The sequence below is a fragment of the Monocercomonoides exilis genome (assembly GCF_001643675.1).
Source record: "Monocercomonoides exilis strain PA203 chromosome Unknown scaffold39-1025343, whole genome shotgun sequence".
NCBI lineage: Eukaryota > Preaxostyla > Oxymonadida > Polymastigidae > Monocercomonoides > Monocercomonoides exilis.
In genome coordinates this window covers 835,361-862,210 of record NW_027150584.1, presented here as the reverse complement: position 1 = coordinate 862,210, position 26,850 = coordinate 835,361, and the positions used below count along the sequence as shown (strand labels likewise).

Here is a 26,850-nt window from a genome sequence, read left to right as displayed (position 1 = left end):
TTGATGTGAGGAATGTTTAATTTATGTTTTGGTGTGAAAATTCTCTTTATTTTCATCTCATCGATTTGCTTTGTTTATCAATATTTCAAAATAAACAATTCTCCAAGAAATCAAGAAAAATTATTCTGAACATTCATTTTCTCTCTTTTTATTTCATTCACATCACATTTTTTCATTTTTGAAATTCAAAATAAGGTCATAATTTTATTTGTACCCCGTTTTTTATTAGATCCGAAATTTTTTTTGATAGAACGCAGTGAGACAGGATTTGCTCCGAAATAATGAGTATTAATTTAAATTATGGGCGGTTTAAGTGAGAACTTCGCCCTCCCAAATATGACGTGGAAAAAAGGGCGAGATGAAAATATAGACAAAAATATGTAAAATAATAAAAAGTGTTCTATGAATTGTCCGCTTCACTTCACCGCCGACTTCGCCTTTTCGCCTTGGTCACAAAGACCAGAGGGCAGGGGACATAGCCCCTCGGAGCTGTCTCCTGCAGTCCGTGCAGGGATCCGGAGAGGCGAGTGCTCCAAAACTGAGCAGAAAGAAAAACCACTCTCGCTTCCGCGAGGCGTGGAAAAGAAAACTGCATGTGATATGCTCTTCCTCCCGCTCTTCTTCTGCATCAGCAGAGAAACCCCAATCATCACACACTGTGTGGGCTAGTCTGACTCTTCTCTTCACAACTCATACATACAAAATATTGGAGTTGGCTCATGATTAAAACTGTTTCTTCATTCCATTTATATCTGTCATGGTTGAAGGTGTACACTAATCAATGCAGGCCGTTGCTCTTTTCCTCTCTCCTCTGCTATCTCGCTCTTATTTCTCGTCATATTCTTCCCAACATGTTTCTCTCTCATTCTCGCACCCAGTCGCTCTGAGTCTCTCCATCCGCATTAATATTATTTCGGAGCAAATCCTGTCTCACTGCGTTCTATCAATTCGCAATAGAGCGAATCTACGAACGCAAGGAGCAGGTTTGCTCCTCAATAATGAGTCAAAAAGCCCTTTTCCATATATTTACTTTGATTTAATAATATTTTTATTTATTAATTTATTCATTAGTATTGATCTTAAACCCTCTTGCCTAGCACGTCATCGTGCGGCGGATGTATAGAGAGCATGCGGATGAAGGTGCGGTTCCTGTCTCTACTCCCTTCCTTTCTTGGTGTGTTTCCGATGAGTAATCGACCGGGAATTCGTTTCCCTTGAGTTATTTATCATCCCACCAAGATATCTGACCCCCTGCTTCCTCCGGTCCGTGCGCATATTCCTCTCTGTGAGGCAGTGTGTTTGCTTCCAGTCAGCTCTCTTCTGCTGCTGGGAATCATGAGGGGTGATCTCAAAAGCTAGGGTGGTCGGGATGAGGCGTTCTGTGACTTTGTTGCTTTCCTTTGCTTTCTCTCTTCTCTAAGCTATAAGTCTCGTTTCTTTGTCCGCTTTTTCCTTCCTCATATCTTCTTCACCGCCAGCTTCTGATATCATTTCTGTGCATTCTTTCATCTCTAAATTCATTTTCTCGATGCTCATTTCCTTTCTTACTTGATACTTCTCCGACTTTTCCACTTCTCCCGTTTGGGGCCCAGGACTTTCAATTGTCTCCAGGATTTATTTCGTATCTTGAACCGGTAAACCGTAAAGTATTCCTGTTCCACTCTTGAACCCGGTCCACATTTCGTGTGTGCATTAACTGCTTTCCAAACCGAACCTTTTCTCTTAGATTTGTGAATAATAACTTAAAGTCTAATAGAGAATGTGGTCAAACTATCGTGAATATCACACTCTCTCTTTGAATAACTTCTAATTCTTCTTTTATTCTCTTTATCTTTGCAAGTTAACCTTCTTTGATATCAAACCACACATATTTATCTTAATAAGAAGTCCTGGATATATTAAGCCAATGTTGGAGCGTCTATTCTGCATCGATGAGTGCATTTGAATGTTTGTTAATATCGATTTTTGTAATTTTCCTATCTGTTATCTATATCTGCACTTCTAATAATACTGTATTCTCTTTCAAAATAGATTCCTTCCTTCTCAATCTCTCCAGCTCAGCTAACTCTAAAGTTACAAAATTACAGTGAGGATGAGGGCTCTCCTCTGATGTACTTGCGTGTCTGTTGAGTTATATGTGGTGCCTTCCCATTTCGTTGTAACTGCGAAATCTCACATTGGTTAACATCATTTGCAGTTTCTCGACTTCTCTCCTTCGTAAGTTTTTGAAAATATATCTATATCTTTCACATCACTTATCTGATGAATCATTCCACTTGAAAGATTCATAATCGATAGGTTATCAATAAATCTTTCCAAAATTCACCTGGCATCGTTCTCGATGAGGTGTCTGTTTCACCTGTTCATTCTCATCCAAAAATTGTTTAAATGGGGGAAAATACGGACTTTCAAGCTTTTTTTGCACAAAGCAAGAAAAATTGATTCTCTCATTTCTTTATCAAACTTTATCAGATTTCAAAATCAAATGATTTGTCATATCCGAATACAAACTTCATTGATGCAACAACAAAATGTTTTGTGACTTCAAAAGAATTTCAAGAAACGAACCCATTTTTATTGTATTTTTTCATCTCAAAAAGTCAAAGAAAAGTGCATAATTTTTCAATGAAAATGCCTGAAGTTAAATATTTTGCCCCAAATTTTCTTAGCTATCTCCACGAATCCGTTTTGTTCTTTTGATTAGTCAATATAGCTGCTGATATACCCTCTTCTCCTACGTCTTTTCCCCCTGTTTGAAAAAGTTTCCTTCTTGTATATTTTCCTCTCCAGTCAAACACTAATTATTTTTCTTGTGGGTGAATTCAAGTCATCATTTCTCATCTCTAAAACGGTCAATCATATGTTTCTTAATTATAGACTAGCACTGTCTATTCTTCTGGTATCTCTCTCTCTCTCTCTCTCTCTCTCTCTCTCTCTCTCTCTCTCTCTCTCTCTCTCTCTCTCTCTCTCTCTCTCTCTCTCTCTCTTTCTCTCTCTTTCTTTCTTTCTTTCTTTCTTTCTTTCTTTCTCTCTCTCTCTCTCTCTCTTCAGAGAGGATAGTCTCCAAGTACTTCCGCAGTTCACCGGAGCAATCGTGTTTGTAATATAATCTAGTCTTCTCGGTTCGAATATTTGAAATGTCTTTACAACTTTTTCCACTCTCATTGCATTGTCCGGTTTCTTCTAAGTCCGGCTGAGTGCATCTATCTGCATTTTCGCTGAGATGTGTTGAGTCTTCTTCAATTTTCATCACGCCGCACTATGCGGCTAATTTCTGTATTCGTCTCTCGCGGTCTCTAGCGGTCTCATGCTCTGTCTTCTCCTCGAGTTTTTTCGCGGATTCACTTCTTCAATATTCTCGTGAAATTTCGCAATTACTATATCTACACCTGACTCGCGAAAATGCACTGTTCCTTATCTAATTATCGATTCGCAATCTCTCTCAATTTCTTTCTCTATCCTTCTCTCACAGCAAACTCAGCTTTCTCTTCCTTCAAACCCTTTCGATCAAAAGCAATATGTCACTCCACTATAACCTCGCGACAATACACAGCAATCTTTTATCTCTCCGTCCCGTTATATTTCGCGGTTTCACTTTTGTAATTATTTCTCTTATATTGAATCGTATCCTATCTTATTAAAATTGATGATATTTCACTCTTTCAGTTTTGATATGTTGTTGTAATGCAGCTTGTCAGTATTCACTTTGCGAAAGCCTCTCTAATTACTGAGTTTTCTATCTTAATTGTCATCTCGCTGTTAAGTGCGTCTATCTCTGCTATTTCCACTCTCATGATCTCAAGACTTAACGTTGTCTTGTTCCTCGTAAATATCTCTTTATAGTGTGCAGCTTCATTAAAATTATCTAAATCTTAATTGTTATAAAATTATCCTTCTATTAATATCTCGCTGTAATATGTGTATCGATTCTTACAAATATCCTTGTTATGTGTATATGTGTATATTTTGTTGCTGCATTTATCCGTATCTCGTAAAGCTGCTCATCTCTTATCCTTCATAATCTTTTCTTCGTTGTAAGTTGATTCTCTCTTCTCTCTCTTTCTCGCGGCTATGCGCAGCTCTTCCTCCTTGAAAATAATATCAATATTCTATTGTTTCTCGTTTGTTTTGTTTAAAATTTGTATTCCACAGCATTATATGAATATATCTTTTCTATATTGTGTATGTATATATTATTATTTTGAAATTTCATTAGATCAGAAATTCTTTCTCTAAAATAATCTCTCTGCAATTTGTGGATCTATCTTTTTGAATTCTAGTAATATCTTGCGATTTCATTATTTAACTACATCACACTTCAATTCGCAGTTCCTTAACCTAATAAATAAACAATATAATGTGTGGTTTTATTCTTTTTAAAACCGATAAAATGTCATATCTTCATTTCGTTTAAATACCTCTAGATTTTTTGTGGTTTCTGTTTGTTCAATTGTCTCGCTGCACAATGTGGTTCCAATTCCAATAATTATCTCACAGAATTTTCCAGATTCTGTTCATGATAAAATCTCTTCACAATGTGCAGCTTGCCGTTCGACATCTTCAGCTGTGCACTTTCTTCCATTCCGGATGATGAATATCATGCCTAAATCCTGGTAAATTCTTCACTAAAATATTCCACTTTGACCAGTGTTAAAATTTGATCTTATTCTCTTCCATCGCCGTCTCTGTGTTCTATTGTAACAGGTTGTTGCTTCATTTTCATTGCGGACAATTTGGATCAACTTTGAATTTGAGTATTGGCGAAGTTAGATCTTAAACCGCCCATAATTTAAATTAATACTCATTATTGAGGAGCAAACCTGCTCCTTGCGTTCGTAGATTCGCTCTATTGCGAATTTCTCATATTGCTTTATATAGAAGCTTATACGCAATGAGAATAAATTTAAAATAAATAATATATTATTATAAAGTTGTATACCAAATATTTTTGAAAATCATTTCATTTAAAAAAAGATCTGAATTTTTAAAGTTTTATTTTTTGATCAATGTTTTGCTCGTGTTTCCACGAGTTTCTGAAACCAAGCATTTTCCTTGTTAGCGTTGTTTTTAAACTTTTCTTTTAAACATTTTTGGTTATTTTATAACATGAAAAACTCTTTTTTTTCACTAGTTTTCACACCTCACCTTTTTTTCGTAAAACTGAAATATTAACAAAGAGAATATTATTTACACCTTTTTCTTATGTTCAAATAATGTATTATTGTTTGTTACAAATATGTGATGAAGTTAAAATATTTAACAAAAAACATTTGGCACACAAAATGAAAAAGATGATATTTTGTTTTTCGTGTTAAACTCGTCATTCTCAAATATTTATATATCATAGCTTAATTATATGATATTATACTAAATAGTGCATTATTTGAACATAAGAAAAAGGTGTAAATAATATTCTCTTTGTTAATATTTCAGTTTTACGAAAAAAAGGTGAGGTGTGAAAACTAGTGAAAAAAAAGAGTTTTTCATGTTATAAAATAACCAAAAATGTTTAAAAGAAAAGTTTAAAAACAACGCTAACAAGGAAAATGCTTGGTTTCAGAAACTCGTGGAAACACGAGCAAAACATTGATCAAAAAATAAAACTTTAAAAATTCAGATCTTTTTTTAAATGAAATGATTTTCAAAAATATTTGGTATACAACTTTATAATAATATATTATTTATTTTAAATTTATTCTCATTGCGTATAAGCTTCTATATAAAGCAATATGAGAAAAAAAAATTTAGAATCTAATAAAAAACGGGGTACTAATATAATTATGACCCTATTATTTCTTTGACACATAATCATCATTCATTTTTTTTGAGTGATCAGATTCATGTGATATTTGAGTTTGAACAATCGAAAACACTTGGATTTTTTTAGAATAACAACTTTCACCTTAAAAAAAGAAGTGAATAAAAAATCTAATGATTTGAAACGTTCATGTTTTCAGAGAACTATTCAAAAAATAAAAAATTATGATTTTGTTCTCACAAGATTATTCAGCTGAAGAACAAAGAATGAAATGAAATGAAATATAAAAATGAAAGAAAGAAAGAAAATGAGATGAAAAATAAAAACTCAAAAGAATGAATAAAGAAGTGGAAAGTCAAAAGCGACTTCTATCTTGCACAGAATAATAAAATAGGGACAATGAATGATAATAACATTTCTGTATTCAACTTTTTGTTTTTCAGGCAACCAGCAAGATCATGGGCAATTATTATCCAATGCTTCATTCAAAATTTTTCGTTTTTTTCATGACGCAATTCGTGAAAATTGCACCAAATACACGAATTGTCAATCTGCACTTTTTGCATTTTGATTGTTTTTCATCTATTCATCAATTTTCATTTGCGCAATCATTTGTGATGTTCTTTTCACTCAACCTGATCATTCATAATTTTCTTTATTGATTTCTTCACTTCCTTCAGAGTGGGTCTATCGTTTGGATCATCCTTCCACATCCTTTCCATCATCTCAACCAATTCTTCCCCTTCAATTCCCTCCGTCAGGGGTCGCACCCCATCCCTCATCATCTCTTGTGCTTCTTCTGCTTTGCACTCGCTCAAGGGTACTTCCCCTGTTATCATTTCATGCAGAATCAGCCCAAGCACATACACAACACCCTGTTCAATTCCCTCTTCCTCCTCCTCCTCCCTATCACTCCCATTTTCATTTCCCACTTCAGGAGCCTGCCATCGCTTCATTTCGTTCTTCAGCTTCTCATCCTCCAATTCCTCGGTCAAAACATATATTTCATTTTCATTTCTTTCCTCAACAAAGATTGAAAATGGACACAACTGTCTAGCCATCATTTCCACTCTTTCGTCTCCAACAGAAATCAGATGCCCAAACAGCTCAGCAACTGCCAAGACCACCTCCTTCCCATCAACAACATTTATTGCTCTTGTTCCCAGTGTGAAATTACCTTGAACAGAATGAATCACTGAATGCAACGTTTTGATGTTCTTTTTCTCATTTTCTCGAAATGGCTTCTTTGCCGATATAACTTTGAGTGAATGCGATTGTTCCACCCCAGAAACAGAAACATCTCCTAATGCTGGTGAAGGAAAACCAAAAGCCAACAAATCATTTTCATTCAGAGAGTCATCATCATCATTTGTTGTTGGCAATTCACTTATTTCTTCTTCATCATCTATCAATAATGGTATTTGACTTGTCATCCCCTCCAGCAAAGATGAGGGCATGCTGCTCATCTCAAATGTTTCTCCGCTCTTTTCTTTTCTCCTTTCTGCCTTATTTATTATTGCTCCTTTATATCCCATTTCCTCTATTTTCTGAAGCATTTCACCCAGTTTCTTTCGCTGAACAACAGCAAACACAGCAAACACCATGATAAACATCAAAAGCATCACTGCTATTAGAACAATCACGATTAAGCTCCATTCGTTGTTGGTTCCTCCTTTATTGACATTGAAACCTCCTTCATCAATATTATCGTCTCTCTTTGATTCAGATTCACTCTTATTCATCACCACAATTCCATTGAAAGTGGTCACTTTATTCTTTCCAAACACAATGCACACACTTACTTCTGTTTTGTTCTCCATCACTTTCAGTAATTCCGATGAAATCATTGAATGCACCTCGTTCTCTGATATGTACCCACCTTCTTCAATGGTGCTCGTATATGGAAGTTCAAAATCCCCTTCTTTCATGTTTAATCTCAGTGTTAAACCACACGGAAGAAGCAGTTTCCCAAGGATGACCAATTCCATCTCTCCATTTGGCTGAGTTGAATTCTTGACTTCTTCCAGAACCGGGATGAAATATGATGATCCTCTTTCTGAAGCTATCCCTCCCAATTTGCATGCTTCGTCCAATATCCACAACGATGTGTTTGGCAACATTCCATCTCCCCCTTTCACACTCACAACATTCAATTCACCATTCCCTTCACAAATCACATTCCTTCGAGCTGATGGATATCCCTCAATAGAGGGGTTGTTGTTCTCAAATTCTCCTTTCTCAATCTTCACACTTCCTCCACTCACCCACAGCCCTCCATTTTTGCTCTTCATAACCGTTGTCTCCTTCATCTCCACATTGCTGGTTTCAAAGTCAATCAATGACCCATTCCATTTGCATAATCCTTCTTTTCTTTCATATTCTTCATTCATTATCTCCACTTTTTTTTCTCCATCAAATACACATGCCTCAATCCTCACATCCTTGGATCGTCTTATTTGCATCATGCTTCCCTTATTCACCGAATTCACACATTTTCCAAACGAGCAGTTCAACACACTCACCTCTTGCTCAGCATCATCCACCCCAATCACACACCCATTTGACAACAGAGTCACATTCTCAACCACCATCTCTTTCATCTCCACTTTCGCTTTCCCTCCAACACTCACAACATTTCCCTCACATCTGATATTCAATATTCTTATTTCATCAATTGTCACATCTGATTCTTCACAAAATGAAAGCACTGCTGTTATTGAATACATATCCCTGAATGATGTTTCTGATATCTTCAGCTCTCCACTTTCCACACTAACAATTGAACTGTTCAGTTTCACTTCATCTGCAGAGGAGAAGAATTCACATTTATGGATCTCCATTGACCCATTCTTCACTTCGATGAGATAACTGTGAGTCGCCTTAAATGTGTCTTCAAACTCGAATGAGCATCTCTCCACAGCGCTTTCATTTATAAACTCCATGATGCAATCCTTTTCAAACGATTTCTCAATCTTGGAGTTCAATTTCACAATTGACTGTGTCTTTTTGAATGAACTCACAACCAGATCTCCAATCACACATTCCTTTGTCACAGTCCCTTCCCCATCAATCAGAATTGCATTCATTACACCTTGCTCAATGTGGTCAACCCCACAATTGATGCTGGAGCAAGGATTGGTCTGTGCGCCACATTGCCTGCCATCACTCCCCGTTCCATTCAGAAACACTTGAAGTCCATAATAATATGTTATCAGCGGAATCAGATCAACATCTCCTTCACTCTCAACATCCCTCCCGCAGATGGAGTTGTTTGAGTTCAACGACTCCTGGCTGTAGTTCAAGTCAAACAGCGTTTCGTTAATTTGGTGCTCAATCGAGAAACATCTGATGAAAATGTTTTCCCCCACAAATGCCTCATTCATATAAAACAGAATGTTCACAATCTTGAATTTCAGAGGCGGAATCTGAGTTTCATCAGCATAATTCACATTATCCTCGGCTCCATTGATAAACAGCCCTCCCCCGAACCCTGATTCCTTCGAGCACTTGCAAATCGAAAAAGAGCTATCATTGATTTTAAAAACTGTTTCTTCGCTCTTCAGCACCACTCTCATTCCTCCCCCTTCAGTGCCCAAAGCGCTCTTGCAGTTTGTGATTGAACACTCATCTATTATGTACTCCACTCCATGCTCAAACGATCCCACTTCAATAACACCTGCTCCAATCCCTTCGTTTGTGATGTTCGCAAATGAACACTCAACAACCCTCAAAACTGGTCTGTTCCCATTTGAATGACTGTTTTCCTTTTCATTCATTTGATTTTCCTCTTCTATCATCGTAATCAGGCTTCCTTCTGTCACAGTGGTTAATGAAATGTTCACTTTCTGAACAATCACCTGATTGACACTTGGACTGAATGTGATGAACCCTTTCAACTCTGAAATCAAACTCAACGAACATCTCTCAATCATTACACTTCCTCCATTCACTCTCATCATGCAATATCCAGCTGTCTCTGTCACCCCTGTCAACGATCCGAAAGAACAATCCGTGACTGTCAAGACTGTATTTGTTCCCGACGATTCAATGAATACTGCATGATTAGTTTTCGCGACTGGTTTTGTGAATGACATGTTCACAAGTGACAAATTAACATTTGATGATATCATTGAATCATTCGGATCATTCTCATCTTCATCAGTAACCGTCACGCCAGTTCCTTTCGCCGTTGCTTTTATCACAACTTTTGGCAACTCTAAAATTGATGATGAAATAAAAGAAAATGAAATGGAATGGCTCAACAGCCCTGTTCCAACAATGTTGATGTGTGATTCCCCTTCTCCAAGTGGCTCAAATCTCAGTGATATCAAGTGATCAATCGATGAGCATGGTGCTTCAGAAAACCCACACCCGCTGAAGTCTCCTCCTTTCTCCTTCGAAACAAACCCATTCCCGCTCCAGTTCGTCCACAAATACACAACCAATGGAATCACATATCCTTCCTCTCCTGTGCTTGCTCTCTCCCATCCACACAGCTCATCCAATGACTTCTTATCACTTGTACTCAATTCCTCTTTCAGTTTTTCGTTTGGCATAACCTCGCTCAGGTCATTTCCCGATATGAACACTTTCTTCCCTTTCCAAGCATTGCATTCGCTGAATGTCACTCCTTCCATCTGAAATGATCCCATTGTATCTGCCAATTCAACAAACATCCCTCCTCCCTTTCCTCTTCCTTTCTGTAAGTTGTCTTCTGTTGGCACCTGGCATCCTGTGAATGTTGCGCTTTTAATCTCCAAACTTCCTCCGTCCTCAGCTGAAATCATTATCCCTCCTCCTTTCATCCCACCTCCACCTGTGCATGTTGATGAAAAACTGCAGTTATCCAAAACTGTGCTTCCTCCATCTTTTATCGCAGCACAGATGCATCCTCCTTTTCCACTCCCACCTTCTACAGTCACTCCACTCACTCTGCTGTTCTTCATCTCCAATCTTTCTCCGTTTGTTATTGTTATTGGTGATTTCTTATTCATTTTCACTGGTCCTTCCATCGCAAATCCTTCGACAATCAGAATTCCTCCCTCAATATTCAGTATGTTGTATCCAATCTTTTCAATAGTTAATGCATCGCTTGTGAACGAGACAGAACAGCTTATTATCGTGACTGTTGATGACGAAGAATAGATAAACGCATATCTCTTTCCATTTATTTCCTTGTTCATCACAAATTCCAAATTCGTCATTTCAAATGATTTTGTGCACTCGATAAGATAATTTGGGCTTGTATCTCCTCCGTCCTTCACCTCAACTTTCATCTTCTCTCCCACTGATTCCTCTTTCCCTTTCAAATTCACGCTTCGAGAAATCACTTTAATAACATTAGTTATTGAAGATTTAGAAACAACTTCCACTGTTTGCAGCCCATCATCAACTCGAGTGTTCATGCAATAGTCAATTGTCAGACACCCAAACTTCTCAAACCCACAATAACTGTGATCCAACACCATGTCTCTGCTCCTGCCGACGGTCAATGTCGATCCAATTGACCGCAAATACACAAACAATGGAATCACTTCTCCATCCTTCAGATCTTCGCTCCCGCAAAACTTCAGCACATCTGACGGAGTGGTAGTTTTATCAAAAAATGAAAAAGAGTTTTCATTCACCATTTCATTAAGCCATATCTTTGAACCGCAGCGAATAAACGCATCCTTCCCATATAGCGCATCATTTGGCGATAAAACCTGAGGTGAAAACGCATTTTCTGAGGAAATATTCAATGTGCACAGTGAGTTCAGTATCTCCACCATCATTCCCCCGCCTCTCCCTTTAGTTCCTCCTTCATAATTCTTCGCTTCGCATCCACCAATTTTATTGCTCCCATTCACAACCACACTTCCCTTTCCATCCATCCTTACAAATATTCCCCCACCTCTTCCGATATCATTTTCTTTTCCGTGGCATTTGCAGTTCTTGATGGTGCACGAATCAATAACAACAATCCCAGATGTATCCTGCGCACTCGCATGTGCTTTTCCAATTGCTCCATTGATCAGTCCTCCGTCTCCATTTTTTTTTTCAACGCTGCTAATACTGCATCCTTCAAAATACACAACATTCATGTCTGCTTCAAACTCTACAAACGAGTGCCCATCAAATATCAGACTTTCTTTGATCATAAAACGCACCAATCTCAGATTGCCCTCAGTCGCCTTCACGAAGCTGTATTCAATCTGGTAAGTCGTGTCAACGCCTGACGAATAGCCAACCGAGCAGTCCGTGAGCTTGAGGAGTGCAGAGCTGGCAAAAATTAGCGATGTTACATCTGTTAACACTGTTGGGATTGAAAATGTGATATTGTCTATTGTGCATGAGCATGTGTTTTGCGTCTTAATCAACCAATCAGAACTTTTGGTTTCTGGGTCAATCACATTCACTTTTGTTTCAATCGCTGCACAAAAGATCTTCCATTCATTGGTATCTGCCATGGAAACCTCTTCAGCAAGCTCGAATCCTGGATCCAGCTCAATGCTTTTATTCTTGCCTGCATATCGCAACTGAGCAGCGTGGGTGATGGTGGCACACGGATAATAAGCAAATCCACAGAATTGCGAGTCATATCCACCCAGCCCATCCTTTGCCTTCCCCACATGTGCTGCATCTGGATATGAATCCAGAAACACATTCAGTGGGAATAGCCCCATTGTTGTGTCACTCCGATCATATCCCACCAGCTCATTGTATTTAGAATTGTCATGTTGCACATTCAACTTTTCTGTTGTTATTCCCCATCTCGCTGAATTGCTCCCATTCACAAACAGATAATTTCCACCAGAATTTGCAGTGCAACCTGAAAAGCCAACGGATTTTATTGAGAAGTCGTGTGAGCCATCAACCAGATGCAGCATCATCCCTCCTCCATATCCGCTGCACTTGCATCTGTTGATTGTTGTTGTTTCCATCTGAAGCTTGCTTGAAGATGATTCCAACTCGACCTTGATCCCACCACCACTCCCATTCTCACACTCACAATCTTCGATTGTCATATTCTTGACCACAAACGTCTCTCCAGCCTTCACGCTCTTTGCCACAACCACCCCATCTCCTTCAGTCAACTTCACATTCATCACTTTCACATTCGCTAGCACTCTATCTCCTGATGCTGTGGCTGTCAGACACAGTGCAGATGATGACAATGATAACAATGAAGAAGAAGAAGGAGAAGAAAGATTCGGCTCAGAGAACAATGGTTCTGACACATTCATATTTATGATCTCCACATCAACCATCGACAGCTGTGACAGCGGCACCACAAACACTGACGACGACATCACATAGTTTCCTGAAGAAACACTCGTGGTGATCACAACATCCTCCAATGAGAGTGACCCACTACCATCAGACACCACAACCACACTCGGTGAAGGGCTTGCATTTGAGCAACAATCAGCCTTCAGGTGACTCATTCCCAGATGTCCACTTGTCACACTGAATAGAGAACATGTTGATGAAAGGGATTTCATTTCAATCGAACTCTTATCTTTCCCTTTCCCAATGACTGAAATCTTCTTTGTTCCAATATCAATCGTTGCTGTCTCACTTATGTGATCCCCTTCCAGCAGCGTGACTGTCAAGCTCACCTGGATCACGCTCCGAATGACTGCAACACCAATGGTTCTGCATGCATATGATTCATTTGCCCCACAAAACTCTTCTTCGTAACCGCTACTTTCAGCCACAAATCGATTAAGAACCCCTCTCTTTAGCCAATCCTTTTTTAATGTTTGATCGTATGTCCAGGTACCTGAAGGATAATATGCTAAACACACTCTCTTGTCATCTGTGTTTGTGGTGTAACATTCATGAAATGGATTTCCTGAATCCAAATACAAATTATATGCATCGACATATTCAACGTCATTCCCATATGGATTGGCTGCATCCCTGCAACTGCATTCATGAAAAAATAAGAAGAAGCAATATAATTTATTATCAGGTGTTGTATCTCGTCTTGGATGCAAACATAATCCCCCTCCCTCTCTTAATGCTGAGCATGAAATAAACTGAATGCTCCTCATTTTGAATTGCGTGGCAGGAATAGAAACACAATACATACCTCCACCGCAAATCCCAGATAGCGAGCATGATGAGAAACTGCAGTCAAATACACACGCACTCACCCCTTCTCCACTTTCTGTTGGAATGCATCCAGATCCTGAAACCTGAAAATCTTCTAGTCTCAAACCTCCTCCCCAGCCATTTGCAGAACATTTTTGAAATTCACATCTGCTGATCCGAACACATGTAGAAATAGTTACAACATACAATCCTCCTCCGTAATGGTTTTGAGCTATACAGGCATTGAACACATCATTTTCAATATACACAGAATTGATTGTGTTGCACATAATTCCACCCCCACGACTGTATGCAAAACAGTTATTAAACAGACAATTCGAAATAGAAAGTTCTCCAGAATTGAGATTGTACATACAGATGGCTCCTCCACTCGATATCCCGTCTGTAACAGAATCACTTGTTCCTGTTGTCCTCGATTCACTCCACTCGCACCAAGTGAATGTATTCGGTCCATTGTCTGTTATATTCTGTCTTCTTGGTTGTTTCTTATTATCTGAAGTTCCATTGCATTCAACATTCCTAGTCCGACAACACCCGATGAATGAAGCATTTGATGCAGTCAAGGAAGCCAATGGGTTATTGAGGGAATGAACAATCCCTCCATCAAACACATCACAAACAGATGAGAATGAGCAACTGCTCATAAAACATGTGGTTTGGGTTGACGTAGTTGTTGGAGATGAACATGCATCATTTCCTGTTGAGATGTTGAAAAATGTCAGGTGAGAGAGGGATACAAAGGGCATTGTAGGTGATGAGAGGAATGGAGCTGATGAGACGCAAAAAGAAGAGAAGTGTGATTCGCTCACTGAAATACTCCCTTCAACTCCTTCTCCTCCTCCTCCTCCTCCTCCTCCTCCTTTTTCTTCACTTCCACCCTTCTCCCCTCCGTATCCCTTCCCTCCAAATAGCCTTCCTGAGTATATCTCTCCCCCATTCCTCCACCCTTTCAATGTGATGTTCCTCAACACCCCAATGCTCCCACTCAGATCAAATGCCCCTGCTTCATTGTCCTTCCCTATCCCCACAACACACCATCTTACCACAACCACACTTCCCCTCCTTCCGCGCACCATACTCCCACGCTCACCCCCAATCAGCCCAATTCCCTTCAACTCAATGGAAGAATTCCAAGCGCAAATGCATCCCTCAATCTCGCTATGGGGAAACTCATTGAAGTGTTTTCGATATAAGTGCATCCAATAATCGCTTGATATTTCTGATTCAATTGTTCGATAATATCTTTTGTTTTCCTTTTGATCTGGCTGCAAATCGTGTTTTTCACATTCTCCTTCAATGTCTGTGCTTCCAACGCCGATACCTCTCTTGGAATCTTTTCCACGTTGCAATAAATAATTGTAATATACTTTATGCCCTGATAGATTTTTAAGACATCTGTGAACCTGAGGATGAACAAATATCTTCTCGCTTTCGCACTCTTCGTCAGACCGTCGATCATACAGTTGTTTGTTCGCATAAGTGTATTCTGTATAATTGCATGCCAAAACAATTAAAAATAAAACCATCAGTCGTATCTCTAACAATAAATCTGAAATTTTATAAAAATGCTTTTTTTATCATTTATTAAGGGCTTTCGCATATAATTAATAATCTTCAATAAAAAAGTCTCAAAAGAATATTAATGTTCTGACTATTTTCACATTTTTGAATTTGTTTGCAAGTTTGAAAAATACAATGTTTGTTGTTAAATTTTTGATTTCGAAAACAAATAAAAAAACTCAATCGAATATCCATTTCACTTCTGGAATTCATTTTTGATTGGGATTTGACGAATAAAAATATAAAGAAAGAAAACGCATTGAATCTTCATTTTCTTTCAAAAATCACCAAGAAAATGAATTGTTATCCAAAGAAGAAATAATAAACGTTTATACATCCAATATGGATTCACAAGAACAAAATGGTAGAATAAATAGAATTTAATTTATTTTGAAATGTCCAGGAGGAGATTTTGGACTCAACACAAACATTAAAAAGAATGTCAATGAAAAGACTGAAAGAAGAAGAAACCCCCAAAAGAAAGAAAAGGAGAAGGTGGAAACAATTGATAATGTTTGTTTCACAAGCCTGCACTCTTTGCATTCATTTTCTTCACATTCTTCCAAATCGTTCCATTCATTTTCTTTTCAAAGTTAGTCATCTCAATCATCCTTTTTATATTTTTGAATTTGAAATTCAAAAAAAATTCATCTTTCTCTCTCCTCCTTCTCATCCTTCTTCATCCCACTCAAAAATCCCCTCCTTTCTGCCTTTTCCAACAATTCTCCAATTCTTCAAAATGAGAAGGATCCACATTTCTTATTATCAATTGAATATTTATGTAGAAAACAAAAAAGGAGAAAAAGATGAAGTCAAAGATGTCAAATATGATGCGTTCAACAAATAGCAAGAAAACGAAGGAGTGAATGACATGGCTTTTCTTGACAGAGACGGTCAAGAGAGAGTGTGTTTATCCCATCTTTAACCTGATGAACAACAAAATGATGGACGGTTGTTGCAGGATTGCTCAATGAATGAGAAAATCCAGTTGTTAAACGAAAAGACACAAGATTGCCCAAATCACCTCATTTTTCTCCTCCAATTCAGTTTGCTCCAAAGCGTCTGCATCTATGCACCACATTCTTCACAGAAAAAGGAGTTCCTTTTTCTTTCTGCATTTGCATCGGATGAATAATTGAATTGAAAAATCAATTTTGTTCATCCTCAGTAGCATATTTCTTTTCGTCATTTCTTTTCTTCCTGAAACAAAAAGTGAATGATTATTCATTTTGCGAGAGAGAAAGACAAAAGAAGATAAACAAAGACTATCATTATGTTGATAGTGGTAAACAAGCAAGGATTTCAAGGCTGATTGGATGATGAAGATATTAACAAATTATTTGTTACCATTGGTGCTTAACCCGCACCCTGGTGCCAAACCCGCTCCCTCTCAATGAAGTATTCTCTTGTTTTTCATTACAATGAACAATTTAAATAAAAACATACACCAAAAATTATTCAACATCAAAAAACTTTAATTCAAAATCGAAAAAGTTTAAAACAACATCGAAAAACTTTAATTCAACATCGAAAATTATTATTCAAAATCGAAAAAGTTTAATTCAAGATCGAAATTTATTATTCGAAATCGGAAAACTTTAATTCGAAATCGAAAAAGTTTAATTCGAAATCGAAAAAGTTTAATTCGAAATCGAAAAAGTTTAATTCGAAATCGAAAATATTTAATTCAACATCGAAAATGTTTAATTCAAAATCGAAAAAGAAGATAATTTGTTCAGAATTTCAATTCAAGTCAAAACCAAAATATTTTCTTAAACACAAATGTTGATAATTACAAATATTTATTTATTGAAAATGTTTTTCTTTCGTTTTTGACTACTGTTTTCAATGATAACGACTGATATCATCGATTCTTTTCTCATTGTGAAGATTGAAAATGTTTTACATTATCAGTTTCCAATGCAATGAATGAAATTCAAATCATTTCGTTTTCAATAAATGAGATAAATTTCTGCCTTTTTGTGCACAAAACAAGATCATGAACTATCCTATCTCTTTTATTTATTTCTTTTATTCCTTCAAATCTCCTGAACATTTGTGAAGAGTTTTATAATAACTCAGTTTTATCCTATATGCTCTATTTCACACAATCAAACACCAAAAAAACATCAGAAAATATTTTTCTAATTGAAATTGACAAATTTCTCAGATCAATAACTGAAAGAAAAGAAACTGACATGAGTATGAATTTTTAAATTTTTTTCAAAATTTTTGCTAATTAAGAATTTTCGATGTTGAATTAAACTTTTTCGATTTCGAATTAAACTTTTTCGATTTCGAATTAAAGTTTTCCGATTTCGAATAATAAATTTCGATCTTGAATTAAATTTTTTCGATTTTGAATAATAATTTTCGATGTTGAATTAAACTTTTTCGATGTTGTTTTAAACTTTTTCGATTTTGAATTAAAGTTTTTCGATCTTGAATTAAAGTTTTTCGATGTTGAATAATTTTTGGTGTATCAAAAACAATCGAAATTGTGTTAAATAATGAAAGAATATTCATTATTTCTCTTCGTCATGTCTTCTTCCAGATGAACGTTGCTATTTTTTATTTTATTCATATGTTTGATTTACTGCAGAATTTTAGAAAGTTGATAATTTCAATGTTTCAATAAAGATATATATTAACATAATTTCAAACCATGCATCTTAAAAGGATTGCCTATGACAGAAACATTAATTTTGATAATTCTGAAGAAATTGATCATTCCCTATTTTGATAACAGAAAAAACAGAATTATCATCATCTCAATTGCACAGAGTTCTGGCAACAAGGGAATATCGTGCATTCAAATCCCCATCAAAAAAGCTATTTGCAATTCGGCAGAGTATCAAAGTTAAATATTCAACTGCCATGAAAGCAAAAGTTATTTCAAAGGATGCTTGGAAACGAGGGATAAGAGCGGAGAAAGCAGGAAGAGAGGTCGGAAGGAATGGGCATCCACAAACATTCACAGACAACCAGTTGGAAACAATTGAAAACCAAGTTTTGGTTCTTTTATCTAACCAAACAATTGTTCGAATTCGTGATGTGCAAAACATGCTTTGCAATATTTTTTTCATGTTTTTTCTAACTTTTTTGAATGTTTCAGTGTGTGGATCTGATTGAAAATGAGCCAAAATCAAAGAATGAATTGAAAATGATCAATAAAAAATATGCATACAAATTAATTAAACGAAGCGAAATATTGAAAGCCGCTATCGCAAGACCAACAGATGTTGCAAAAATCAAAGCACAATCACCAGATAATATTAGCAGATGGTTTACTGAACTTTCAAACATAATATCAGACTATAACATTACATCATCCGACATTTTCAATTTCGACGAATCTTCGATCACTTGCGGGGAATCTTCATCAAAATTGGTTGTTTGCTTCAAAGATCAAACTCCTCCAGCTGTTCCAGCACCTCCAAAAGTGCCGAATGCTACAATTTGCCTCTGTGTCTGCGCCGACGGATCTTCATTGCCTCGTTTTCTTCTTTATCCTAAGAAAACACTCCCAAAAGAGTTTCGCTCTCTATCATCATTTGATATCAGATATACTAATTCCTCTTCGGGGTAGATTTCGAAGGAAATCTTCAGACATATCATGATCAATTGTTGGATTCCATTAATCGCAGAGAAAGTCAAACCAACCAGCTCACATCGCGCACTTCTGTTGATGGACAATCATTCAACACATAATGATGAATTTGTAATTGAAGCCGCTGAAAAAAACAACATCATTTTGAAACGATTCCCACCCAATATGACACACTTACTTCAACCATGTGATTCCTGTATCTTTTCTCGACTAAAATCAACATTGAACAACAAATTTATCATTCCATCTCCATTCTCCCTCCCTTCTTATAGAACACAACTCGCAGAAGTTCTTCCTGAAGCCTTGGCAGCTGCTTGTACACCTTCAACAATAAAAGCAGCATTCATAAAGACAGGGGTTTGGCCAGTTGCAGCAGCTCCTGTGCTCTCTAGAGTGGCAGGAGCACCAATGGAAACATCTGCATTGAAAGAAGATCTTAATTATTCGTCTCAAGATTGGCGTGAAGAACTATTTGGTGACTATTCTCCACAAAAAAGACAAAGCGTATCTGCTTCATCAAAATCGTTAGATATTCATTCTGCAGATAAAGCAAACTCAACAAAATCAACTTCGCCGAACGAATCGATCTGTTCTTCTCCGTCAAATGATCACAAATTAAATCCTACAACAGTTATTGAAAATTTGGACATCTTTGAATTGAAAAAGCAACTTGAAGATGCTGAAAAGCATCTAGCATTTCTTCGATCGAAATATAAAGAAATTGAAAAATCAAATGTTTCTTCGACTTCTTCAACTTTGAAAACAAAGCATTCTCGAAAAGAATTGAACATTCTTTTGTCAAGCTCTTCTTCAAATGAAGATGAAAGAGAAAGAAAACAGAAAAAGAAAAAGAAAATTTATGAAATTATAGACGATGATGTTAGTGGAGGGAGCGACTCAGAGAAAGGAAGAAATATGGAAAACGAAAAGCCAATTCAAAGAGCAGTTTCACCTGCTTTTAGTAAAAAAGAAATTGAATTTCGCAAGAAATATTATTCTTCGTTGTCGTTGTAGTTTCTTTCTATCTATCTTTCTTTCAATAATGAATAAGTTTGGAATCGCGAATCGTTGAGATCAATGAAGAAATACAAGTGAATATTGTTTTTGCTTTTCTCACTTCTTTCAACAATGGAAAATACTTTGTTCCAAGTTTATTTGAAGATGGATATTTAACTGTTTATTAACTCTTGCACAGCGTTTGTATACAGTCATTTCATCAAAATCACATATTCAATTTTTTTTGAAGCTAACATGAAGGAATCTGAAAAAATAATAACAAAAATATATGTGTTTAGCAAAAATCTGAGGGGGCGGGTTTGGCACCAGGGTGCGGGTTAAGCACCAATGGTAAGTTGAATGGCAGATTCGGAGAAAAAGGATTCATTTCAAGAAATGATTGTGTTGAAACAGAAAAATAAATGGTTGATGAGATATTCCAAATAAATATCCAGTCGTTCTTCTGTGTTGTTGCCTTCAACCGATGTCTTCGAAAAATGATGAAAATGGTTCCTTCAGATTTTCACATGTAGATGATAATATTTCAAAAGAATCCTTGGTTAACAAATCAAAACACCTTTCTTCATTCTCTTCATTCGAATGGAAAGATAACTGAGTGACTTTGTTAAGCATTTCATTATGAATCGCATCACATCAGTTTGGATCTGAATGAAAATGATTTGTTTGTTAACCGCATGAACCTCATGAAAGTTCAGAGAAAATATAAAAAGGATGTTGCATTCAAGAGCCTCAAGGATTCTCAGGTTTGTGAAAATCATCTGCCATTTCCGTAAGTCTGAACCGCTTTAGTGAAAATCGAGAAATCACTTTTCATTTAACAGGAGCATTGCTTGTTTTCCTCTTCTCTTCTTTCGAATTTCATTTTCATTTTTGAAATCAACACAATTTTAAGTTCTGCCGAAACAAATTTCACGAAACATTATGGGCACTCAAACAACTTTCCATTTCTTTATTTAAAATTATTGTTCGTTCAATCAAACATAACAAAAGATTGTTTTTTTCTGATTGCACAAAGAAAAACCAGTGTTTACGCAGCGTTCACTTTTGAACTTTTCTTTTTGCGTATGAAACAATTTGTATTGACTCTGTTTCTTTTTTTTTCTTCTAACAACATAATTCATAATGTTTGTGTTTGTTGATTCTTCTGAAAATTGCAAAACTTTTCCAAAAAATTAACCATGTTTTTTAATTTGCAGGATGAGGGCGATTGGAAGATGAAAATCTAAATTTTTTTTCGAGAAATGGCCCAAAAGCAGCAGTTTTCTCGTTTGATCATTTTCATTGTTGATTTCACACCTATTATCTTTGTTGTTTCAAAAAGAAATATTTTCTGAACTGAGACGTTGCAACGAGGAAACATAGAAACAGAAGATTGAAGAAATGAATGGACTGATGGATGATTTGAATGGTGAAGTGTTGAGTCTGTTTTTTGTTTCGATTCGATTGATAGAATAAAAAAAAGAATTGAAAAGATGATAACAGAAGAAAATGATAAGAAAGAACAGGGAAAAGATGAAAAGCTACAGCTAGATCTTTGTGAATGCCAAATGTCTCCCAGATGTAATTTCTCGCCTCAGTTACTTTCAAATTGTTTGCTTATATTGGGAAAGTGGCGATTAACAAAGAGGAAAGTGAGGAAACACAAAAAGAGGTGGAAGAAGCTTTACAAGCATTGAGCAGTATTGGACATTTTGTGGTGTGATTTGACATCATTTTTCTTAATCTCGTTTTAATTGATTTCCTGTAAACCTTATCAGTACGTGCACAAAGGTTGCTATTTGAATGAGATAACAAATATAATTAAATATCATCAAGAGCATAACAATCTGACACGACTTGCATATCAGTCTGCATGGGGATTCTTAATCAACAGATTTTTTTGCGAAAGGGAAATTGAGGAAGTGATTTTGAATGAGATTCATTTTATGCGAGAAGCAACTCAGGAATTGGAAAATCTGGAACACTTAGTGGACTGGGCGGTGAAAGAGAAGAACGAAAGAGAATGGAAAAATGTGTTGATTATTAAAAGATGGATGAAGACGCTTCACATTTTTTACAAAGTCAATAATGGTCGACTGGAAGAGAATCCTGGGCTATTTCGATGCATCTCAAGAATTAGCAAAGAAGTAAATGGGTTTCAAAGTGATATTGTTTTAAAGAATGTTATTGTCATGAAGGATATGGCAACAATGGGGAAAATGAACATTGACGACTTTTTGAGAGCTGGAGCTGTGGATTTCATTGCCAGTGGAATAGATCAACTTGAACTGGAAAACGAGGTTTTCAGATGCTGCCTTTTTTTATTTTCAGAATACAAAAAAAAAAATTAATCATCATAAAGAATAGTGGAAATGATGAGAATAGATGGAAGATGCTGATCAGGGCATTGATTGAAAAACTGGAAGAAGGAGGCTTTTTTGACATCCCTGTGGTGCATTTCGGAAAGGGAATATTCGAATAGAAGAAATGCGTTTTTTTTTTCTTAACTGCAATAATTTGATGTTATGAACTGTTCAATCTGTTGATTTGCGAAAGTTCTTGTTATTTTGAGCGTGATTTTTTTTCGATCTGTTGCAGCTGACAATCCCAATTCCCGAATTCGAATTGTAGCGCTGGAAAGAAAATAAGCGAGACAAGCTGAAGGAAGGAGGAAAGATGCATGTTCCAGCAAAGCCGTCAGATGCTCTGAGCATGAAGTGGCTGCTGCAGTTTCTGGTTGATGAATCCAATTATTATGAATTGTTGTTTTATATTTTAGATTTTTCTGTGAATGTTTGAGGAACTGAGTGGCTCATATTTTGCCTTTCAGAATTTAACATTTTTTTTTTTGCAACATTTCACAAAATAAAAAATAATCTGTCATTTGGAGAATTTTTTCAAGAAATTTTTCATTTATCCCACTTCGCTTAGATGAAATGGAAAAAAAAAAAAGAAAAGAAAAGAAAAAAAGAAAAAGAAAAAAGAAGAAGAAGAAGAAGAAGAAGAATCCAATGACTACGAGGACGATGATGATTCTGTGTTTTCAACGCATTCATCATGTCATTTCAACATCATCAAAAGCGGGTCGTGATGCCGAAGTTCCAAGACTTTTGTCTGCTTGTTTCGCAAATCCTTCAAAGGTATAAGATGGAGTGTGATTGAAGCAATCCTCTCAAGTTTTGTTATTCTTTCAAAAGCATGGCCTGAAACAGAAGCTGCTGATCTTCATTTCATCTGTTTCAACAGCATAGCTACCAAAAACCATGATTTGTTAAAAACGCATTCCACAATACATGGGCACACCTTTATGACTGCAAAAACAGATGATGGTCAGCTCAATACTTGTGCCGAGCTCCAATCTCATCCCTTTGCATTCATTTCTTTGCCTCTTTTTGTTACTAATATCCGCTTTCCACACAGCCAACCACTTTCCTTGTCCAAAAATACAAAAAACTACTCCTCTTCCTCATGCTCCAAAATCCAATATAATTTTGATTGTTCTTGTTTTTTCAAAGAATTCCATCCTCTTTGTCTTCATTCAATAAAACATAATTTGAGTTTGTTTTCACCTCTTGTTCCAATCAAAAAATGATGAAATTTCATAAATCTTGCGTAACTTCATTTATTTCTCAATTGCAACACAATAATCAGCTCTATTCCTGTCGTCTTGCTCTTCAAAACTGAGATTGGCCATTTCAACAATAATTCGGATTCCTGCACTTTGGAAAGGATATGGATGGAAATATCCTCACAATCAATAGGACAATAAAATTTACATACATGCTGATATTTTCATTCAAAAATAAATTTGTCGTATCTCTTTGGTCTTCCAATTTCCAAAAATTTTCTAACAGAATTTCAAAACTATTGCATTGCAGTCATTGCCTTGTGCCACCACAGGAAATAATATTTCGAATTCTACAGATAATATTCACTCGTGCAATTCCCAATTAATAAATGAATATTCCAGTTCAAAAGATATAATTTGATCGTTGGTACCATAACAACAACACTGAAAAGATAAAGTGTTTTTCATCTTTGTGATACCTTGTCAAAAATGCCAATACAAAGGATGATTGTATGGATGCTGATATTTTTATGATTGTTTTGAGTTTTTTGTTTTCATCTGTTTTCTTTATCCGAACTTATGCTTATTCAATGTTTATGTCAAAATGGCGCAGGTATCTGAATCCTATATGTTTTCAATGAAGCTAGTGAAGAACATAGTAGGTAAGCTTACTGGTTTGTGGTTTTTATTGTATTTGAATTGCTTGATATTACTTTTTTTGTTTTTTTTTAAGAAATGTTTTCTGAGATGGAACAGTGTGATGAGGAAGAGAAAAAACAGAAAATAGAAGAAATGAACGAAATGGTAAATGAACTGAATACAAATGAGATTGGATCCGTTTTTAATATCGAAATGTTCAACAAAATACACTTTATGATTGAAGAAAGTAAAATATCAGTGGGAAATGCAGCTTTGATGTTGAAGCACATTGGGTATTTAAATGCGCTGAAAGGAATATGGACGTATAACTTTAGGGAATCTTCATTGTGCGGAATATTTGGAATGATGATTATTGCTGAAGAAAAGAAGAAAGAAGAAAAGGATGAAAAACTTCTTGTCGATCTTTGCGAATGCTTTTTAATGTTAAATAACTCCTATTCATCAGAATTGGATTTATTTTGCGTGCCTTGCCTTCTAAAAGTTGCATTGAAGAAAGAGGAAGACGAGGAAACACGAAAAGAAGTGGAAATGGCATTATTGGCTTTGAGTTGCTTAAGAAAAGGAAATGTATGAGCTTTTCTATTTGTTTTTTGTTTAAATATTTTTTTTCTCATTTTTTATCTTTAATTAGAATGTGCCAAAAGAACTATATTTGAATGAGCTCAAAGTTATTATCCTGTTTCATCAACAGCACCACAATCTCACTCATCTTGCCTGTCAATCAGCTTGGTTGTTTTTGATGAACATATTATTTAACGATCGAAATTTTGAAAAAGTCGTCGTGAATGATCTGCATTTTGGAAAGGAGGCAGCAAGCGAACTGGAAGATCTTTCAAAATGTGAAGATTGGAAGAAAGAGAAAGAAGAAAAGGGGAAAGAAAAGAAAGAAGAGCTTATTTTATTGAGATGGATTGAAACGCTAAACATTTATTTTGGTGAGTGTTGGTTGAGGAATGAAGAGTGTGCTGGGCTTTTAAGCAGCATTGTTATGGTGTTTAGAGCGGCAAAGGATAATCACAGAGAAATTTGCAAGGGATGCATTGGTTTACTTAATACTGCTGCAAAAAGAAGCGGATCAAAAGTTAAAGACTTTTCGGAGAGTGGAGCCATTGATGTATTTTTGAAGGAGATCCACATATCAACATTGAATGATCAAAAGGTTAAAAAAATCTTGGAATTTTTTGGCTATATTTCATATCGATTAAAAAAAGAGGATCGTCCTTTTCTTCCATTTCTTTATGATGATGAAATGGAAGGAAAGTGGTATTATGAAAAGGATGAAATGAAAAGAAAAGAATTGAAAAGGAAAGTGCTAGAAATGATGGAAGAAGAAGGATATGAAGATGTCATCATTAGCATGCATGGAATATTTGATTTTCTTAATGATTTATATTTTTTTTCTGGTAGATTATCTGCACATATTTCTGATTATTTTGTGAATGTTTGAGGAAATGAGATGCATTTCATTTTGTAGCTCAAAAATTATATTTTCATTTTTGCATCATTTCGAAAAATATCATGAAAATCGTCATTTGGGGATTTTATTAATATATTTTATTTTTTGTCCCACTTTATTTCGTTAAAATGAAGAAGTACGCAAAACAAAAATGAAATAAAAAATTTCAAATTGATAAACGATTTATTCCAGAAAGTTTTTCTTTGTTCAAAAGCCTCTGGTATCGTTCTGACTTTAGGTTTATCGTTCTTGAAAATTGAAGCTTGTGACTTTTAGTAATATTCTTAAAAAAGAAAGAAAGAAGAAAGTTGTTTTTATTTTTTGAGTATTTTATTATTGCAATTTTTTCATATGGGACAAAATATTTGACTTCGGGCATTTTCATTGAAAAATAATGCACCTCTGGAGATTTTTTTGCAATCAAAAGATATGAATAAAATGGGTTTATTTTTTGAAATACATGTGAGGTCACAAAGTGTTTTTTTTTTTTCATCAATGATGTTTGTTCACAGTTTTGTAAATCAAATTAATTTTGAAACATGAAAATGTTATTTATGTTATTAGTGAAACAATTTTTTCATGCATTGTGCATAAAAAGCTTGAAAGTCGATATTTTTCCCCATATTTTGTCAAATACTGAAACATATTACTATTCAAAGCACTCACTTAAATTTTGATGTAAAGTTCTAATTCATTTTCAAAAAGTTAATTTCAATGCAATCACTCAGTTTCAAAAAAAAATGATTCCTTCAAAATGATGAAATATTTTCAAGTATCATCAGTGTTTGTAAAGTTTTGATTATTTTGAAATTCAACTTTCCCAAAAATTTTAAACATGTTTGAGAAGCACATAAAAGTTAATAAAGCAACTTGCAACTTGTTAACAACTGTTTTTTCTTTTATGGCAAACAGAAGATGCTCCAAGTGCAATTGGAATTTTGCTTCAAAAGCTAGGGAATTTCTGAAATCACTGGTGTTTGATGTGAAAAAAATGCTGTTCACATTAGCAATAGCGCCTTTAAATATTCAATTATTCCGATCAACAAAATAATGATGATATTTTTGTGTTATTGGATAAATGTTGAAGAAAATACGGATGCAGCTTGATGACTGACATCACTTGTCTATCTGTTTGTGATATT

General features: G+C 35.7%; 5 protein-coding genes across 5 annotated transcripts; 4 read left to right on the top strand and 1 right to left on the bottom strand.

The window, feature by feature from the left end:
* Positions 1-5,927: 5,927 nt before the first annotated feature.
* On the bottom strand, positions 5,928-15,384 carry MONOS_10303 (uncharacterized protein; the record flags this gene model as incomplete). The annotated part of the gene is made up of 1 exon (XM_067862744.1): positions 5,928-15,384. One exon carries the CDS (start codon positions 15,382-15,384, stop codon positions 6,385-6,387), a length of 9,000 nt encoding a protein of 2,999 aa, XP_067723056.1. The 3' UTR covers positions 5,928-6,384.
* Positions 15,385-18,295: 2,911 nt separating this feature from the next.
* MONOS_10302 (uncharacterized protein) lies at positions 18,296-19,007 on the top strand (the record flags this gene model as incomplete). Its single annotated transcript, XM_067862743.1, has 2 exons — positions 18,296-18,472; positions 18,534-19,007. 2 exons carry the CDS (start codon positions 18,296-18,298, stop codon positions 19,005-19,007), a joined length of 651 nt encoding a protein of 216 aa, XP_067723055.1.
* Positions 19,008-19,193: 186 nt separating this feature from the next.
* Positions 19,194-20,042, top strand: MONOS_10301 (uncharacterized protein; the record flags this gene model as incomplete). Its single annotated transcript, XM_067862742.1, has 1 exon — positions 19,194-20,042. One exon carries the CDS (start codon positions 19,194-19,196, stop codon positions 20,040-20,042), a length of 849 nt encoding a protein of 282 aa, XP_067723054.1.
* Positions 20,043-21,517: 1,475 nt separating this feature from the next.
* Positions 21,518-22,506, top strand: MONOS_17966 (uncharacterized protein; the record flags this gene model as incomplete). The annotated part of the gene is made up of 4 exons (XM_067870939.1): positions 21,518-21,605; positions 21,656-21,741; positions 21,803-22,324; positions 22,387-22,506. The coding sequence occupies 4 exons, from the start codon at positions 21,518-21,520 to the stop codon at positions 22,504-22,506; spliced, it is 816 nt and encodes a 271-aa protein (XP_067723053.1).
* A 1,723-nt stretch (positions 22,507-24,229) lies between these two features.
* Positions 24,230-25,699, top strand: MONOS_10300 (uncharacterized protein; the record flags this gene model as incomplete). The annotated part of the gene is made up of 3 exons (XM_067862741.1): positions 24,230-24,266; positions 24,326-24,819; positions 24,884-25,699. The coding sequence occupies 3 exons, from the start codon at positions 24,230-24,232 to the stop codon at positions 25,697-25,699; spliced, it is 1,347 nt and encodes a 448-aa protein (XP_067723052.1).
* Positions 25,700-26,850: the final 1,151 nt, after the last annotated feature.